Source organism: Castor canadensis, chromosome 11 (assembly GCF_047511655.1).
Source record: "Castor canadensis chromosome 11, mCasCan1.hap1v2, whole genome shotgun sequence".
In the NCBI taxonomy this organism is placed as follows: Eukaryota; Metazoa; Chordata; class Mammalia; order Rodentia; family Castoridae; genus Castor; species Castor canadensis.
This window is the reverse complement of record NC_133396.1, coordinates 41,416,495-41,436,186: the sequence shown is the minus strand read 5'-3', so window position 1 is coordinate 41,436,186 and position 19,692 is coordinate 41,416,495. Positions and strand designations below refer to the sequence as shown.

The 19,692-nt window shown below is 50.6% G+C and overlaps 1 protein-coding gene across 6 annotated transcripts in view; it reads left to right on the top strand.

The window, feature by feature from the left end:
• Positions 1-871: 871 nt before the first annotated feature.
• The window catches only part of Rhbdl3 (rhomboid like 3), a 50,513-nt gene continuing 31,692 nt past the window's right edge, over positions 872-19,692 (top strand). The window contains exons 1-4 of one of the 6 annotated variants that reach the window (XM_074046368.1): positions 876-1,268; positions 2,821-2,844; positions 12,939-13,097; positions 16,737-16,961. In XM_074046368.1, the coding sequence (XP_073902469.1) occupies positions 1,158-1,268; positions 2,821-2,844; positions 12,939-13,097; positions 16,737-16,961 (519 nt within the window). In that variant the 5' untranslated portion in view covers positions 876-1,157. Of the gene's footprint in view, positions 1,269-2,429; positions 2,610-2,820; positions 2,845-12,938; positions 13,098-16,736; positions 16,962-19,692 lie in introns of those variants that run through there. The other 5 variants (XM_074046366.1, XM_074046371.1, XM_074046370.1 and 2 more) reach the window with 5 other exon arrangements.

Below are 19,692 nucleotides of genomic sequence, written 5' to 3'. Positions count from 1 at the left end.
AAGGGCACAGCTTTGGTGCTGGGTGGGGGACTGACTGGAAGATTTAGCCAGGAGTGAGTCCCTGAGCCTCCGGTGGAGAGCTGGGCACCAGTCCCAGGGGGCCACTGGTGACACGTTACAGGTAGATCCTTTGCTTAGAGGAGACAGTATTTCCTGGGGTCTTTTCCTTAAAAGATCCCTGTTTTCCTAACTTCATTCCTTTTTAGTTTCTTCATCCTCCTCTTCCAGGTGAGGCACTTTCCTGGGCTCACTCACTGTGGTCAAATGAAGCCTGGGCAGAGTCTCAACAACTCTGGGTGCAGGGAGGACAAGGTTTAGGGTTTGGGGTTCCGGACTCTCCTATCTGACTTCTCCCATCCCGAGGCTTCCCTGGACCTTCCAATAATCTGAGTCCACAGTGAATAGAGGCATAAGGGTCGGTGGTTGTGGGGGATGCAGTCCTCACAACGTCCCGCCCCAATTCACTCCTAATTAACCCTGCGGTTGCTAACTTCACAAAAACGTCGCCTCTGCCTCCGACGTATAATCTGCTGCCTCCAAGTGACCGTTAAACCACCCGGTGAGGGAGACTCGGAGCCCAGGGCCCCGAGTGGAGGCTGCTGGTAATGGGGAGGAGGACAGCGTGGTCCCCATCTATGCCCTGGGCAGTGCAGCCACTTCCCCGCCAGCTCCGCCGCAGCCCTCCCTCCCTCCCGGGGTGGCGCAGCTCCGACCGACTGGGCCCGGGCGGCGGTGTCCGGGTGGGGTGGGGGCGGGGGCCGCGGCCCCGTGAGCAGCCCCGCCCCCGCCTGCGCGCCGCCCCCGAGGAGTCCGCTGGGAGGTGGAGACTCCAGCTCAGAGCGGGGGCCGCGCGGAGCAGGAAGGGGGTGCTGGGAGCAGCCGGGCCGGGCCGGCCCAAGGGCGCCTTCGCCTGGGAGCTGGGCGCGGGGCCGCGGCGGAGGCGGAGGCCAGCGGGCTGGCGAGCGCGGAGAAGTTTGGCGGCCCAGGGCCCGGCGTCCCGCGGTGGCAGAGGCCGGGGCCATGGGGGCGGCCAGGGGCGGCCGGGCGGGGGCGGTGCGGCGCGCACCAAGCCCTTAGAGCGGCGCGGCCGCGGCGGCGCAAAGTTAGCCCGGCGGCCCGGGACGAGCGGCGCAGCCACTGGAGCGCCCGCCTCGGCCATGGGCGAGCACCCCAGCCCGGGTCCCGCAGTGGCTGCCTGCGCCGAGGCGGAGCGCATCGAGGAGCTGGAACCCGAGGCCGAGGAGCGGCTGCCCGCGGCGCCCGAGGACGTGAGTGTCCCCTCCTCCACCCGGCAAACTTTCTGCGGGGTGGGGGGGGTCTTGGGGGAAAGCTGCCCCGACTCACCCTCCCCGCGGGGCAAGTTGGAGGTTTCAAGGTGATGCGGGAGCGCCCGGGATTGGCGGGGTCCCCGCGAGCGAGAAGGGACTGAGGGACCGGTCTCCCTCAAATGCACGCGCGCGCACCCCTCCCCCGCTCGGGCTCCCGTGGCTTCCCTGCGGGACACAGCCCCGCCGCTGCACCAGGGACCTGTCGGCCGCGGGAGCCCCCTCCCCGCGGCTCGTGCAGTGCCTGGGACACGGCGTTTTCCTGCAGAGGCGGCCGCGTCACAGCAGTAACTCCCCCTTTCTCTCTCTCTCTCTCTCTCTCTCTCTCTCTCTCTCTCTCTCTCTCTCTCTCTCTCTCTCTTTCTCTCTCTCTCTCTCTCTCTCTCGCGACCTGCGGACTCCGCTGGCCCCGCAGACCGGTCTGGCGACCCCCTTCTCCGCTCCCAGATTAGCTCCTACCCGCCACCTGCTCTGTCGCGACACTGATTGAAATTCAGACTGGCCCCTGTTCCTTAACCCTGCAGGCCAGGGCAAGGGGAGGAGGACTGTTGGGAGAGGTTTGGCTCTGGAATCCCAGACCGCGGCCGTGCCTGGGACTGTCCCCTCGGGGGAAGAGAGGGAGGGGCTACCCCGGAGGACTTCCCTGCCCTCTGCCGTGCGAGTCTCCAGCCCACCTGTCCTGGGAGCCAAGGGTGGATCCGGCGTTGGGAAGCCCTGGAACTGGAGTTGCTTAAGCTTCTCCTCTCAGGGTTATCCTGCAAATAGGCGTGAAAAACTGGGCAGGCCTCCTGCCCTGCCCCATCCATTCCTCAGGGTGGAGAGATGGAAGTGAAGCCAGGTCCTCCAACCTGCAAAACCAAAGCCAGCAAAACTGGATGGGTCCGGGACTTCTGTGATTAAACCTATCACTTCCTCTGGCCCTAGACCCCTGATAGAGTCTCAGCCTTAGAAGAAAATAGGTGGGGTTCAGCGCATTGGAAAGTCACTCGCACCCCCCCCATTCCCCCCACCCACTGCCACCAAAAAAAAAAAAACCCACCTGTAAGCAAAATGTTACCTCTATGCAGGGGTGAGTTCTCCTGAGTAGGTTCTCTGGCCTCCTAGGGTCTGAGAGTCTGGGCAGGATTCAGAGGCCTGGGAGTAGATGTGGACAGAAGCTTCAGGCGGCAGAAGTTACAGAGCTGGAGGCCTTTGGTCAATGCTGAGAATCATCCTTGTTTCTCATTCCTCCACCCAACTGTCCCGGACAGGGGACACCCACCTTGCTGTCCCCAACTCCCTACTGTGAGTTCCCTGGCTTTGCTCATTTGGGGAGCTCTTCCCAGGTTTTCCCTCCACTCTGTGGCCCATCCATGAACCTGGTTCTGCCTCCTGGGCAGCAGCTGGGAGGTTACATCAAAAACCTCAGGGGGCTGCAGAGACCTTAGTGATAAGTGTCTTTATTTTTTCTTTCTCTTCTCTTCCTCCTCTCCTGCATGGCCTGCCTCTCTACCAGCACTGGAAAGTCCTGTTTGATAAGGTATGTGAGCAGTTAAATTCCCCTCACCCTTTCCTTCCAGCCCTCCCTGAAATCAGTCTCAGTCTCCCTGCTTGCATGGGCTTTCCTAGCTCTGTGCTCCTGAGATGATGTTGTGGGATGGAGGCGTGGCATACTGCATCTCAGGCTGAGCAACCCTGCTTCAGGTATCCGGAGGAGGTGGTGGGCTCCCCTGAGAGAATCCCTTCCTCCCAACAACTCCCCCTGCATCATGGCTGGGTTTATACCATGTAGGAATTGGGCGATAGGTAGTTAATGCTTAGGAAGTTTCTGTACACAGGAGGATAGCAGTAGCAGGCTGAGGAGGTGGGGAAGGGGCTTGGATTAACCACCCAGTTCTCTTTCTACCTGTAAGACCCATGGCCATCACTGAAGTGAAATCTCTACTATCCTTGGGGAGTCAACTCATGATATGGGCTCTTTTGAAGGCTGATTCTGTTTCTTTAATTCTGCAATAGGGATGGAGGAGTACTGGGAAGTTACAAATGAAAAATGGTACATGATTGTTTGCAGTACCTCAAATCTAACTGTGAGGAATGGAGTTGGGAGTGCCAAGTGTTGACTTTGAGTCAAGAGATGGACATTTGACCTACACCAAGGAAACGGTTGTTTTTGCTTGGTGCTCGGTTGCTGTTGTGTATTTACTTTTCCCACTATGATCCATGGTGCAGGAGGAGAGGAGGCTGGAGATGGGGGTGGAGGGAGGCTGGGAATAGGATAGAGAAAACTGCAGTCCTGTAGTGACAGTGATTGTGCCATGAAGTTTGTATAACTTTAAAAGATTGTTCTGTTTGGACCAGAAGAAATGTGTGGAGTTAGAGAGGGAAATAAATATGAAACAATAACTTGATCCAGACCTTTGTTGTAGGCAGGGGGATGCCTTTGAAAGTTGTTGGGTTTTTTTGTTTGATTGGTTTTTTGTTTGTTTGTTTGTTTTAAGCAAATTGTTTTGGGATGCAAGCAATGCTTGGAAAGATACTGTGTGATAGTGGGTAGGGGTGAGATGGATTGCAGGGATGGAAGACAGTAGTCAGGGGCCTGCTGTAGTGAATGGACACAAGCACCTTAGGTTAGTTAGCTTTCCATTACTATAGTAAACATCTGAGGTAATCACATTATAAAGAAAAAAGGTTTTCTTTGGATCATGATTTTGGAGGTCCACAATTGGTCTGCCCCATTGTGAGAGAGCACATCCTGGCAGAAACCTGTGGTGAAGCAAAAGCCATTCATCTTATGACCACAGAGCAGAGAAGAAGAGACTAAGACCCCACAAGTCCCTTTGTGAGCACCTCCCTAGTGACCTAAATAGCTCCCACTAGCCCCCACCTCTTAAAGTTTTCACAACCTCCCAATTGCTCCTAGCTGGGGACCAAGCCTTTAATAGCTTTGGGAACACTTATCCAAATCATAGCATACCTTGCCTTGGTGACAATGAGAATGAAAAAAAAAAAGGGACATAGTGATAATAGAATGGAAGATATTAATAGAGTTGAATAACTGAGGGGAACCATATATCTGAGATTCTGAACTTAGGCGAAAAGGGAAAAGTAGAGGTGGGGGAGGTAAGCAAAATGACAGCTTTGATTCCAGATAAGTTTAATTTGCAGAGCCAGCAAAATGCAAAGGCCTTTAGTGGGACTGAACACATGGGATTACAGAGAGAAGGACATGGTGGACCTGGAGTGAGGATTTGCCGTTATCTTCCACCAGACTGACAATAGCTTGAGGACCATGATCTGGCTCCTGTCCTGATGTAGAATAGTCTCTTTTCCTCTGTTCCTAGTGCCATCTACACTCCCTCTGGTCCCTAAGAGTATAGCAGCTGCTGGCCTGATGCCCTGAGGCAGGAGGGAGCCACACTGTCACCATTGCTACCACTATCACCAAGCTGCCAGCCCTTCACACCTCCTGCCAGATTTAGAATGAGAACCTAGAACAAAGTGTATCATGCTTTTTCTCTGTGTCTTTCACATTTGACTAATTTCCTTTGCCAGTTCCTATGTGTGTGTTTACATTTTAAAACAAACCATTTGGATGAATGGAGAACTTTTAGTGGGAAGAATTTGGAACTCAAGAACAGTCCCGAGTAGAGAGTGTGAAGCAGTCAATATTACTGAAGATCAATAAAATCCAGTTGGAGGGAGATCCACGGCCTCCCCTGCTTCTGGGGAGGCCACTCAGAAATCATTCTGAACAGCTAAAAATAATTCTAGGAAAGAAACTACCAAAATTAGTGTAGACCATTTTTTCGTATAGGAATTTTAGCCTGTATGTACTCCCCAACCCTCATGAGGCATCAGAAACCTGTTTCTGCCTTCCTATTGGTGCTTTGTGTTTAAGAAGAGCTGCCCCTGAGGATGGCTTTGACCTCTGGCAGATGTCCAGTCCTTCTGCATTCATTGCCTCTGTCCTTTAACCATTCCCCTGACAGGGCGAAGGGAAGAGTAAGTATGAAGCTTCTCGAATGGACTCAGCCTCAGTAGGATGGCAGGTTCTTCCAAAAGCTGAAACGATTTATCCCTCCTCTTCCTCTGGGCCTGACTAAAAGTAGATTTGGCAAGTTGTGAAATTGGTACATGTTGGGAAAGTTTGGCTGGGTGCACCAAGTAGCCGCCCCAACATTTCCTCCAGAAGTAGACATCCCTGATAGGTCGAATGGTGGTGAATAGGACACATGACACCTGTCAGAATCCCTGTGAGCCAAGTGGTGCCTGAGTTCCCCTTCCAGAGGTCAGTGGTGTGGAAGGCTGGAACCATTCAGCACAGTCTCCCTCCCTTTCCTGGGTCAAGGAGACACCAGTGGCACCCAGTTTCAAACTGGACTCTGTTTCCCATGTGTTAGGGATGGAATTTGATCAACGTCTCCGTGCTATATGGTTCTTTACCATATGGAGTAGCGTTGACCTAGCATGAAGCTCCCTGAACCCCAAGGGCCACCATGTTGGCATTGTTGATCCTATGTGACCACCTTTCAAGTAAATGGCCAGGGTGCCTTTTATAAAGGAATTGGGAGTGAGCAGAGCAAGTCACCTCAGCCCCTTGGAAGTTTTCCTGGCCCCTTTATTTTTCTGGGTCTGGTCTGCTCACGCAGGGATACAGCATGATCAGTTCCACATCATCCCTTCTCACTTCTCTATGGGCCAAAGATACCACCAAAGGCAGGAAGCTTGAGGGTCATCAATTCACCTTCCAGATGTTCCATGGGTTCATTTCCTACTTGAACTTCTCCTTAAGGGAACTGTCTTTTCATAACTTTGGGATCTTGATGGTTTTCCTAAATATTTAAATAGGTTTTAAAGTTACCATAGGGCTGGGGGTCAGTCTCAATGGTACAGCACTTGCCTAACATGCACAAGGCCCTGGGTTTGATCCCTAAGCACTGCAAAAGTATTAACAGAAATAATAAAGTGACCATAAGTATTAACTTGCTGTTGTAGTGCAATACTGTATCAAAAAGGTTTTTTATTTTTCCATCATTGAATATCATTTCCTTCATGATTCCTCCATTGTTTCAGGCCTGAGACAATTTTCATCCCTCTCCAGGTCTCAACTAAACCCTTCTATGTCCTACTACTTTTCATAGTTATGTAACACTTCACTCCCCCTGGGTGTTACTGCTATCTGCTTACAGCTGCATTGCTTACTCAGAAACTCTTTATGGTGCTATAAATATCCATGAATGGGCCAGAGTTCCCTGGTGGGCTCTTGCTGTTGGGTGGAGACAGCTTTTCTGAGCCATAAACCCTTGGACATCCTTGTTTGTTCCACTGTGCTCAGAAGCTGAGTAGTGATGTAGATGAGCTGTGAGGATGTGGGCTCTTCACCTTACCTTGTCCCATGTCATTTCCCAGGGCTCCTTCTGCTGTGGTGGACAGACAGGAGACAGTGGGAATGGGGAAAGGAACATGTCCCAGATCTGAGGCTCCCCCTTCCAGACACCAGAGGTCTTTACCGAATGTCAGCTGGTTCAGTGGCCCCACAGGCTGCCTCTGGCTCATTGCAAGTACTCATAGCCCTCTTTGAGGTCTTGGGCCTCTCCAGATTCCAGAGAGAGAATTCAAGCACTAGGAGCAGGAATCGGACATGGCCTTGTCCTGGAAATGCAGTTTGTGCAAGTCACAAATACCCAGTACATATGAAATAGTCAGGCTCTTCTCTTCCTTCTCTTGTGTTTCCATGCTGCTGAGTAAATTCTGAAGCCTTAGCAAAGCTCATTGGCCTGTAGCTGGAAGGGGAGAGGCAGGGCTGCTGTCCTGGGTGCTGAGCAGACAAATCCCAGCTCTGGCAGGTTCGTTCCCTGAGAGCTCAGGTCAGTGGCCCCACTAGGCCAGTCACTGATTTCTCAGCCCTTCCTGGGACCTTGTGTCCCCAGCCAACCTCTGGCTGGGCCTAGATCCCACAGACTTCTAGCTTTGCTGGGGCATTCCGGCATACAGCATAGTGTCAGCTACCTTAAAAGTCTGTGCCATTCATGAGCTGGAGGAAAAAAGCTGAGTCCAAACCACCAACAAAGGGACTGGCTTTCACAAAAAGGAAACATTACTATGGACTCATGCATTTTTCCTAAAGAGTGTTCTGCACAATGTTACTGTGAAAAACTACCATGATCAAATGTCAGACCGAGCAAGATCTCCACTGTAAGACCTTGCAGAGCCCCTCCAAGGGGGTTTTCCAAATTATGGGACCACAGAACCCTTATCTCATGCACCATCTTTGGTCTAGAGTTCCACAAAACAAATGTTGGGAAAGTCCTGCACTAGGGACTATGTTTCATACAACTGAACAGGATGGAGAAAAACAGGGGAAGGAAAGGTTAGGGCCAGTGAACCCAGTGGAGAAGCCAGAAATTATTTCCATCCTACTGGGCACAGTGGCTCAATCCCAACAACTCAAGAGGTAGAGATGGAGAGGATCCTGGTTCAAGGCCAGCCCAGGTAAAAAGCTAGTAAGACCTCATCTCAACCAATAAGCTGGGTGTGGTGGTGTATGCTTGTCATCCCAGCTGTGCAAGAGGCATAAATAGGAGGTCATGGTCCAGGGTGACCTAGACAAAAAAAAAAAGTGAAAAAAAGTGAGACCCTGTTGAAAAATAACTAAGCAAAAAAAGGCTGAGGGTGTGGCTCAAGTGATTGAGCACCTGCATGGATAGCGTAAAGCCCTGTGTTCAGATGGTGCCAGAAAAAATTATTTCCATCCTGACCATTAACTCATTCTCTGACCTTGAGCTTGTTTCTTTCATTCCTTTTTAGTGTCTGCACCTGTTTTCCCTTCTACAAAAAGAGGATGATGCCTGGATATAGTGGATCCTTAGCAAATATGGTTGGGAGGACTGGAGTAGGGTTCCTGGAACTCTTTTTAGCACAGAATTCTAGTGATGGGAGAGAGTGTGGGCTCTGGGCTCCTGCCTGGGTATGAATTTGTCTGCAACAATCACTGTCTGATCAAACTTGAGCAACTCAGCTCTTTGTGCCTTGGTCACCCCTCCTCAATAAAATGGAGCTAAGAATAGTGTCTACCTCATAGGGTGATTGTGAGATTTGAAAGGGGGAAACCACAAAATTTGGCAGCCAATTTGGGACACAGAGTGAAAGGGGCATTGTTAATAATCGTGTTCGGAGAAAGGGAAACCAGGCAAACCAAGATGGATGGTGACTTGAGGTCGCAGTGAGATAGTGTCTGATATGTAGCAGTCATCTCATGTATGTTATTTGTCACTCGCCTGGACAGTAGGCAGAAGGCTGGGATGTTCAGAGTGAAGCTGCTCAGCCCCCTCCCCACTGCTGCTGGGCCTCAGAGGCCCCACAGCCTGTACAACTCTGCAGTACAGTTTGAGAGTCACAGAGGATCCCGCCAGTTATTTGGACCTTATTTATGAGTCTCTAATCTGCTGTGCCTCTCCAATTTCACCAGGTCCCCCTGGCAGCACAGATCTACATAGTGCCAGCCCCACCTGACCACCCCCATATGGAGAAGCCCCACCTCATCCTAGCCCCAAATTTCCCATCAGGATTCAGTAGAACGTTGGCTGCTCCCATGGGATGAATGAGCTATGAATTTCTCTTCCCATCCCTCTTTCTACATACTGCTTGCTTATGTGCTCAGAGTTGGAGATGAACCCCCTTCCATTTCCCCAAGAAGGTAGAGGGCCTACCATTTCATTGATGGAAAAACTGAGGCAGTGTGGCTGAATAAATTTCCCAAAATGGCACAGCAGCTGGGGGTAGGGGCTCTTTCCTTAACTATCCCCACCTTGTCCAAAAGAGGGGGAAGGAGCCCTAGGTGCCAACAATACAGAGAATTTGATGGGTCATTTCTCTAGGCTTGGTGGGTAAATGGCTCAGGGTTAGAGAAGGGAAGTTTGTGTGTGTGTGTGTGTGTGTGTATGGACACATGTGGCCTCAGACTAGGGAGAGCTGGTGACCCAGGGGATTAGTGGCCAGAGGGCTGGGCACCAGTGACATTAAAAGTCCCCTTGGAGCCTCTCAAAGCTCTTTTCAAGGCTGAGGCAGGTGGGCTGGAGGGCCAGCTTCTCACTTCATGCCTTTCTCCTCGCTCTGCTGCCAGCATCGTGCACTCAGGCTGAATATGGACTTACCCCTTCCTCCACAGCGCTAAGCCCTGTTCAGGAGGCAGCTCAGGACCTACCCTGGCTCCCCACATAGGCCCCAGCCCCATTCACAACGCACACTTCCTGCTGACCCAACCACTCATAGACCAACCCCAGTCTCATCCTAAAAGTGCCCCACTGCCTAAGTGGGTGAATCCAGGGCATGGAGAACCCAAGGAGGGACAGCTTCGGGAGCGTCAACACATTATTGCATTTACAGGACTCATCCCCCAACCCCCACCCCAAAAGGCCTGAAGAGGCCAGGAGGTAGGATGTGTGCCCAGAGAGGGGTGACCAGACTGCTGGAAGGAGAGATCCCCACCCCCATCAAATGTCATAGCCCCAGGCCCTGGTGAGCTGATGCCCTGGGTGTGCATCCGCCCACCATGATCTGCAAGGAAAGCCACCCATTCTACAAATGAGGCAGGAGTGGCTTAAGCTGTTTACCCTAAATTATACAAATCCTGATCAGTGGCCAGGACAAGAGTATTTTGCCTTATATCTGCTTGAGGGGCATAGGCTTATTTCGAAGCCCTCAGCTTTCTTCTGGGGTGATAGGACCTACCTCTTTCCTGCCTTCTGGGCACATGCTCTCCCTCTGGCTTACTCTCTCTGTCCCTTTCTCCCTTTGTCTCCATATCTCTGCCTCCTGCCAGTGCCTGCTCTTGCCTTCATCTTCCCAGGTGTTGAGTGGTGATTGAAAGGTTTCCTGTTTGCATTCATGGGGCCCTGTGAGCTGACCCTATTCCTGCCTCTCTCTCCCCACTAGTGATCCTCTAGTCCCTGAGGCCTTATTATTAGGGTAGTGGTGACCCTGCATTGTCTGGCCTGTCTGGCCCTGGCATGAAAGGTAGAGTTTTGGCAGAGAATGGAGGCTTGGCATGATTCCAGCTAGTTCTTTGAGTAAAAATGTAGAGCCTGTAATGTGCTTGGGGCAGAGTGAGCAGTCCGGGGTGGGGGCTGGGGACCAGGGAGCCACAGGGTAGCTCCTGTCACTAGGACAACAGCAGGGAGCCACAGAGAGGGGGAGGGCAAGGAAGAGAGCAGGTGGCTCTTTGTCTGCTGCCTGATCCCAGCCCCCTACCTCATTGCCCTCCCCAGCCTTCCAGGAGGCCCCTGGGAAGGGATTGACATCCCTGCTCCCAGCACATGCAAAACCATTGGGTTTCCTCCCCACTGCTGAGGCAAGAGGGAGTCCATGCTGTGCAGCAGACCACTGCTCCCTTACAGGGCCCATTGGGATTCTTCCCAGGCACGCACGTACACACACACACACACACACAAACATGTCTGTGCCCCATCTGCCCACCCAGCACTGAGGTCCATGTGAGAGCAGGCTAGTGCATTCCCAAAATGCAATTCGGGTGGGTCCAAGAGGCTCTCAGGGATGAAGGGGGTCCAAGGCACCAAGGAATGCACCTTCTGCCAGCCATTGCCATGGTCCCTATCTAGGCTAAGTTTTTGCATCTGAGCAATAAGGAGGCCAAGACTTGATGTTTGGGGCTCTTTCCTGCTGCATAAATTTCTGTTTTGGGTAGGACCATAGAGGATCCCCTGCCTCTCCCAGGTCTGGGGCTGTGCTCAGCTCTAATCCTTCATTTTGCCTCTGATCAGCAAAACAGCCCTTGGAACTGAAGGTCAGTGGCAGCCAGCAGTGGCTTCCAGCACAGGGCCAAGCTGCCCAGATGTGAATCCTGACTCTGCTGGTGCCTCTCTTTCCTCATTGGTAATATGAGGATCATAATACAATCTGCTATATCTTTTATGGGAGGGGGTCAAAGGAATTCTGTACAAAAGTGCTTAAAGTACTGTTTGGCACAATGAAAACACTCCAGCAAATGTCAGGTGTTTTATTCCTGAAGATATTTCTGGAATAGGGTGAGAACCAAATAGATGTCATCCATGAATTCTAGTATTTCAGGTGGAGAGTGGTGGGTAAATACCTGGATTTTACAATCAGCCTCTTTAGAGATGTCCTCATGTGGAGTTCTGGAGAGAACTGAAATAGTCCTTGACTGTAACTCCTGGGTATTTCTCTTGGATTGTCTTAGAAACGCTGCACACAGAACCTGATTTCCCAAAATAGTCTTCATTAACTTTGTACAGAAAAGGGGGAAATGTGCAGGGCATGGTTGTGCCTACCTGTAATACCATTTCTCAGGAGGCTGAAGTTTAAAACCAGCCTAGGCCAAATAGTGAGACTTTGTCTCAAAAAAGTGAAAGGAAAAAAAGTGGAGGAGATCGTGAGTGGTTTGGCCTCCCAGACTCTCTTGTCCTACACACATGTTGCCTTTTATTTACTTTTGAGGTGCTGTGGCTTGAACTCAGGGCCTTGCACATGCTAGGCAAGCGCCTTACCACTGAGCCACACCCAGAGGCCATCCATTGCCTTTTAAAACTTAAGCAACTCACAGCAGCATCTCCAGAGAGACACTGGGGTCTCATGTGGGGAAGCCCTTTGCTAGGAGGGATGCTCGGCACAGTAAGAGACAAGAGATGAAGTATCATTTCCTGGCAGGGAACAATTGAGGGTGGGCACTGGGTGGGCTCTGTGAGGAAGGAGGGGCAGAAAGGTTAAAGTCTTCTCTGGGAGAGATGAATGGGTTTTTCTAACTGAACCCCCAAGGCATTTCATGGAAAATTAGTGCCTTTCTTTTTATCCGAACATCCCATCTATTCTTGATTGAGTGCTTATGATGAAGGCTCTGTTCTGAGCACCCAGGAGCAGGTATGGAACCAGCCTTTGAGGAGCCGCAGTCCAGTGAGTAGGCAGAGAGTAAGAGACTGTGTGTGGGGGTGGTCCGCAGACTACCCGGTGTGCAGGGGATCAGGCTAAGAAGGACAGAAAGGGACATCGGAGTAGTTGGGAGAGTGATGAGGATGATGAGGGAGGAAAGACAATCCTAAATGGAGGGACCCACGGGTACAAAGCTGTAGAGGAAAAGAGAATGGTGGAAAATGCACACACTCTAAATATAAACAGATAATGAGTCTTTGGGAAGTCTGCCAGTCCTGCCTGGTTGAGTGAAGCACTGGGAGGGGCTGCAGCCAGTTGTAGAAGACCAGGCCAGACCAGACCAGGCCTCCACATTCCCCTTGCAGTCCCTTGACTGAGCCCCTCCTCCTTGCCTGTCACCAGGAAGGTCTTCTCAAACACCTTTTTCTCACTGCCATCTCTCCTGTTCCTAGAAGCTCCTTGCCTCCCTCTGTCTGTTGCCCTTTGTTTCTGCTTTCCTGTCCACCATCAGGAATAAGGGTGTAGAAGAGGTGCTTTAACCTCTCTGCACCTGTTCCTTTCTCTTCTCAACATGGTTAGGTTGGGTGATCCTGAACAGGGGCCTTGGAAAGATCCCAGACACCACCTGGCCTCTGTGGGCAGAGGTAAGTCAGGAGCACTGCATGGGTTCTGCATCAGTGCTGAGAGGGGGTGGTGCCCTGCTGACCCCACTGCTCTCTGCTTCTCCCTCAGTTTGACCCTGGGAACACGGGCTACATCAGCTCAGGCAAATTCCAGAGCCTCCTGGAGAGCCACAGCTCCAAGCTGGACCCGCACAAAAGGGAGGTGCTCCTGGCTCTCGCCGACAGCCACGCAGATGGGCAGATCTGCTACCAGGATTTTGTCAACCTGGTGAGCACCTTGGGGCCCTTGCACTGGGAGAGGTCTGTTGGCTCACAGCATTGAAAAAACCCAGGCTTCAGCAAGAGAACGAATACCACTGAGGACCAGCTTTCTCTTTGTCCCTGGGTTCTGCCTTCTGTATCAAGCCATCCTCAAAGCAGCTTCTGGCAAGTCCAGACCCTCTTATGTGGCTCGAGGTGACTGCACTGTTTGAGCCCTCACACCCTCAGTCCATACCATGTAAAGAAACAGAGTCTCTTCTTATGGTAGCTCCTGCACAAGGCCTGGGATTTCTTCCCTTTCACTGGCCTAGTTTGGGTCAGCAGTATTTATTAACAAACTTAAATCAATCAGTGCCCATCCCTGGAGCTGAAAGTGGGGTCAGTTCCTCCAAAATGAAGGGCAGGAGTGGGGAGGTTATTGTTGGCAGAAGAAGGAGCTAGGGTGAGCCAGACCTCCCTGCTAGTAGTGTAGCACATGGGTGGAGGCCAGAGCTCAGCAGACCTGCTGGCAGGTGCTCAAGGTTGTCACAGGAGCTGGAGATGGAAGACTCGTGAGTCCTGCCCTGTGGTCTGGTGTCTTGGCATGGAGACTTCCTCCTTTCTGAGGGTTAATGCTGTGCTATTTCAGGGGCTACCACGGCAGCAATGAAGTGGGCTCCAGCAGGTTTAAGCAGGCAGGATTTTAGCCACTGTGATGGACAGGACCTTAGTAGAAACTGTGTTAATTACCAAGATGAATACAGGACCAGAAGTCTTCGCTTGGTTTTCCTAGTACTGTGATAGAGGTGGTCCACCTCTTTTCATGTCACCCATGGAGGGGGCAAGCATGAAATTAAATGTGTGACCTTCAGGCTCTTAGAATCCATAGGCATCAATTGGGGGTGAGGAACCCACACCTCTCATAGCTGTCATTGTGCCATGCCAGCTGTCCATGAGGCAGGTGCCAAAGCAGTGGGTTCTGTAACAGTCTCTCAGCCTAGGGGTTAGCAGGTTTTCAGGGAGGTACTGCAGGGCTGCAGAGGTGTGTAATCTTCTGTTCAGAGCAGACCTAGGGAGCAGAGCTCCTGAAGCCTGGGAGAGTGGAACTGAGAGGGGATGTGGGGGCAGTGGGATTCATAGTGGGGGCAGTGGGATTCATAGCACGGGCGGTGGAAGTGAGTCCTGTGACAGGGAACCTAGCAGTGCCACCAAAGAACAGGCCACGGGTCTAAGCCTGCACAGCCCCAATGCCGTCATGTGTGTACAAGATACCTGCCCGGTCCTAGGGCATAGGGAGGGCATGCTGGGCAGAGAGGTGCTTCTGTCCAGCTGGGCGCCAGTGGAACTCTCTGTGTGAACTCAGGAAAGCATGTGATGGCTGTGCCATAGTTGGAATTTTTCTGGGCTGGAGTGGCCAGCCACAGCCTGAATTCCCTAGAGACTCAACATAGAAGGGACGCATCAGGGAGGGAGCTCTGGGTAGGGCAGAAGCCTAGGTCCTCAATCTGCCTTTGCCACTTGCTGGGAAAGATCCTCTGGGCCTTTGTGACCCATTTGTAAAAGGAGCCCAAAGGTTCATTCAGGGTTACTGCAAGGATCAAATATGATAAAACTATATTTGAAAGTTTCCGTTGTCTCTGAATGTTCTTCTACCAGGTAAACTCCCTGCTTTTTTTTTTTTTTTTTTTTTTTTTTTGGTGGTGGTGGTGGTACTAGGGCTTGAATTCATGGCCTTGTGCCTGCTAGGCAAGTGCTTTACTACTTGAGCCACATGTCCACCTCTTTCCCTGCATCTTTTGTGAGGTTTTTCCTACCCCATCCCATGCAGAACAAATCCAGAGCCCCTACTGTGCTTTTCTCAGCCTCATAGCAGAGACGACATTGCATACAGCTGAGCAGACAGGGTTGTCACCTATAGACGTGCAAGTTGTGTACTGTATAGGGATGCCTGACTGAGATCTGGCCTCGACTTTGCTCACCAAGGCTTTGAAGAAACTCCTTTATCTGATCATCATAAAAGCTCCACATGGGCTAGTGTGATCTGGATTTGAATCCTGGCTGTGTGATTTACTTTGGGGTTGTAGGGTAGTGACTTACCCTCCCAAAGCTTCAGTCCCTATCTTCCTGATGAGGGAATATGACCACATGCAAGGTAATTAAGATGCCCCCCTTTTTTGCTGCTGTTTGTACTTATCTCCCTGTAAACTTTGTGAGGCCCAAGACCACCACTACAACTAGGCCTCCCATAGCTCTGGGCCCGTCCAGGACACAGCTGAACAATGAGTGTGCACACACTGCTTCTCCTGTGCTTATGCTTTGGCCAGGAGTGTGTGTGTATGAGCATGTATGCTGTATGTGCATGTATGCTGTGTGTGCTTTATGCATGTGCACCCTCCAGGACTGGGGAGAAGAGTAACTACAAAATAATTTGACAGTGAGATCCTATTTGGGGCCCATGATGTCTGTGGGAGCCCTGGCTCACACCTGCATTTACAGAGCTCCTGAGCCACTGAGACAGAGCAGAGCCAAGCTTTATAAGCTGGAAGGGATGAAGGTGGGAATGGCAGAGAGGGTTCATTTAGGATGGCTCGCTGGAGGGGGTGGGCTTGAAGCTAGATATTGAAAGTGAGAGACAGCAGGGCTGAGTTCTAAGGAGAGGACTGAGCCGGGACGATCCCACTGCCTAGCCTGGTCTAAACACAGATCCTCTTAGCTGCCTTCCACTGACAGGGCTCATCCCCTTGTGCCTTGCTGCAGCCTGGTTCACCTTGCCAGCACTGCTTGGCTCCAACCTTCAGATCTGATCTGCCATTCACTTCTAGCCCTTGAAGTACTGGTGGCCATGATTTACTCCCAGAAAACATGGATAATTCCCACTTCAGCAGCCACTGGGCATCTAGGTTCTGGGGCAGGGAGAGCTATGTCTCTAGTTTTCCCTCAAGTGTCTGGAATGTGTCCCTGGAAGGCAGGTTGGGGTACAAAGGCTCCTGGAGGCTGGAAATCAAGCTGACTGCTGCGAGAGGCATCTCAAGCTCCAAGGCTGCTGAAGGAAGCAGCAGGTCCAGGCAGGGACCCATCACCAGGCCCTGGGCTTGCCAGGCATCACAGGTCCCGGGAAGCACTCAGGAGTGGCAGCTTTCACAGCAGGGCTCTCAGTTCTGGTCTGGGGAGGCTTCCCTCCAGAACCATCCAGCTAAGGGCTGCTCCAGTCTTCCTAAGCCAGCATATCTGAAGATGCTGCCTTCTACTTACTCTGAGACTCCCACCCAGCCAGTACCTCCTCCAGGAAGCCCTCACTGACCACCTGGGGTTGGACTGGCCTCCCTCCTATGTGTTCTCAACAACAGCCATCACTCTGAACTGTGACTGCTGGTCACTTCATTAAGTAGTTGCTCAGTAGATTGTGATGGGCAGATGAAAGGAAGATAGAGTGAGTATGAATACAGGCTCTGGGTTTGAACTTAGTGGGCTTCCTATTCGTAGTCCTTATCTAACAGGTGGATTACTTGTGAGCACCAAATGAGTCAACACATGTGAAGTACCACATCATAAGAGCACAGGGACTGTGGCGTTTGGCCTGCTCTAAGGAACATGCTAGCTGGGAAGTGGGTGGAGGCTTCCCAGAAGCCCCTGCTCTGATCATCTCCCCATCCCATTGCCTGCGCAGATGAGCAACAAACGGTCCAACAGCTTCCGCCAGGCCATTCTGCAGGGCAACCGCAGGCTGAGCAGCAAAGCCCTGCTGGAGGAGAAGGGGCTGAGCCTCTCGCAGCGACTGATCCGCCACGTGGCCTACGAGACCCTGCCCCGTGAGATTGACCGCAAGTGGTACTATGACAGCTACACCTGCTGTCCCCCGCCTTGGTTCATGATCACAATCACACTGCTGGAGGCAAGGACAAGGGTGGGGGAGGATGGGGAGAGCAGCCACAAGAATATCATGAGGGGAGTGGGGAGTCTCCTCCCCTGAAGGGTGATGGTTGAGGATCAGATGACAGACCTGTTACAGTGAATGCAAGTGTTGTTGAATTGTAGACTGCAAAGAGATATTTCAAAGCAATTACTATAAGCAATTTTTGGTGTAGCAAAGTCGCTCTGTGGCCACAGCCACCAAAACAACAGCAACAGAAACTGCAGAAAGTTCATGGAGTTGGGGATTTAGCCAGGCAAGCTCAGTAAAGCCAGTTTATTTTAGTTCCTCCCCAGGTGGGCAAAGTGAACCAACTACTGAATCCCTAGGACTTCAATTCTCACCTGTAGTGCAGATATAACAAGACTTGTGCTGGTGCTGCCATAGGAAGGCAGGACCCCTCTGTTTACAGTGAGAGTGGCTGTGGGTGTTTTCTGAACACAAAAGAAGCATCACACACAGATTTCTTTGGGAGGGAGAATGTATGAACAAGTAAAGATAGGCTTAACTTTATTTATTTATTTATTTTTGGTGGTTCTGGGATTTGAATGCAGGGCTTCAAGCTTGAAAAGCAGGAGTTTTACCACTTGAGCCACGCTTCCACTCCATAACTTATTTTTAAAGAACATTTTCCTCTTAGGGAATCAGCTATACCTACTGTCATGCAAAAAAAAAGGTCACCTGCTTAGGCAACAGAGTACAAAGGTACTGTCTTCTGTGTTGTGTGCCCCTGTGAGATGGAACTCCATTGTCCTGACTGTTCAACCCAGGAACCTGAGTAGCCCACCCTACCACAAGCTCCTGAATGCATGCTTCACTTTCCTTTGGCATGTTAGGCTCTTCCACTGTTTCTCTTCCAAAGCCCCGGACCTAATCACTGCCTCTGCATATGTTCTTGTAAAGTTCCTGACTAATCAAATGGCAGGATCCTTCAGCTTCGTGGCATCTTTCTTCTTCTCCTTTGCTAAATCAGAAATTTCCAGTCTGCAGACCACAGCTCCTCTGATTGTTATGGCTTCATATAAGTACATGTTGTGGTTGCGATTTTTCTGAGATATTCTTGGACTCATTCTTCAAACGCTTACTGTTTTGGTCTATTTATTACCTTCTATTTGAAGACTAATAATAATGAGTTGCCTTGGAAGCGGTATTTGCTGCCAGGCCACCACGTGGTGTTAGGTGGACAGAACAGATTCTCAGAGAGTCCCAGGGACATAGCTGTTGGGGGCCTAAGCCATTCCCAGGTTTAGCCCAGACAGTCTAAACCCGACACTAGTCATAGCTTCCTTCTCTGTGTGTGTTGGGCATGGGGGTGATTCTTTGTGTTTTTATCACTTTTTTTGGGGGGGGGGATTATTTTGAGACAGGGTCTTGCTATGTAGTCCAGGCCAACCTCAAACTCATGATCCTCCTACCTCAGCTTCCCAAGTACTAGTATTATAGGTGTGTGCCATTGTGCCCCAAATACTTAATCACTTTTAAGCCTCTTAACTACTCTGGAAGTGTATCCATTGGTACCATTTCCAGATAAGGAAGCCGAGGACCAGTAATTCAAAATAATATAACCAGTTTTGTCCAGATTGGTTTTTGTATCTAAATTGGTTCTGATTTCCAAATGTAAACTTGAACCATCAATCTAAAAGAAACTAATTCTCTGATTTCAGTGCAAATAGAGAATAGAAGAACATGGGGAAAGCTACTAGACAGGCCCAATACCAGCAAGCAATAAGAAGTTAACAGCTGACAATTTGACAGTGAGAGAAATAATAAAAGAATATTTAAAAGTAGACCTCAGTCTTAAACACAAGAATTTGGGCCAGTGTAGGAGAGGAAACTCCATCCATCTTGATTGATGGAAAAGACATCACTATCATAGCCTAGACTTAGATATCCTTACATGGTTCTGCACATACCCTGATCAAGAACACAGGGATGGGGCTGGTGATGTGGCTCAAGTGATAGAGTGCCTGCCTAACAAGTACAAGAGATCAAACTGCAAAAAACCAAAACAAAACAGGGACAGCGATGGTGGCTCATGCCTGTAATTCCAGCTACTCAGGAGGCAAAGACCAGGAATATTGTGGTTCAAGGCCAGCCTGGGCAAGAAGTTGAGATCCCCATCTTAACAGTTGGGGGTGGCAGCACACACTTGTCACCCTAGCTACAGGAGAATCCTGTCTGGCATGCATACAAATACAAGATCCTATTCAAAAAACAGATAAAGCAAAAAGGGCTGAGGATGTAGCTCAGGTGGTAGAGGACCTGCCTAGTAATCGAGAGGCCCTGAGAGTTCAAACCCTGGAACCTCAAAACAAAAAAACCCCAGAGATACAAATGATGCATTTTAGAAAGCGTTCCAGAAAAAAATACCCTTTTAGAGTCTAAATAAGTAGGCCTATCTGCAAAATCAACTTACATAGAGTGTTGGTGAAGATGTGGGGAAACTGAAACCTTGTGTGCTGTTGGTGGGAATGTAAGATGGTACAGCCACTATGGAAAAAATTCTGACATTTCTTAAAAAACCTAAACATAGAACTACCATATGACCCAGGAATTGCACTTATGAGTGTATATCAAAAGAGTTGAAAACAGGGACTAGAAGAGATATTTGTACACCCATGTTTCATAGCCACATTGCTCACAATGGCCAAAATGTCCATGGAGGTGTTGGGGATGTGGCTTAGTGGTTAAATGCTTGCCTAGTGTACACACC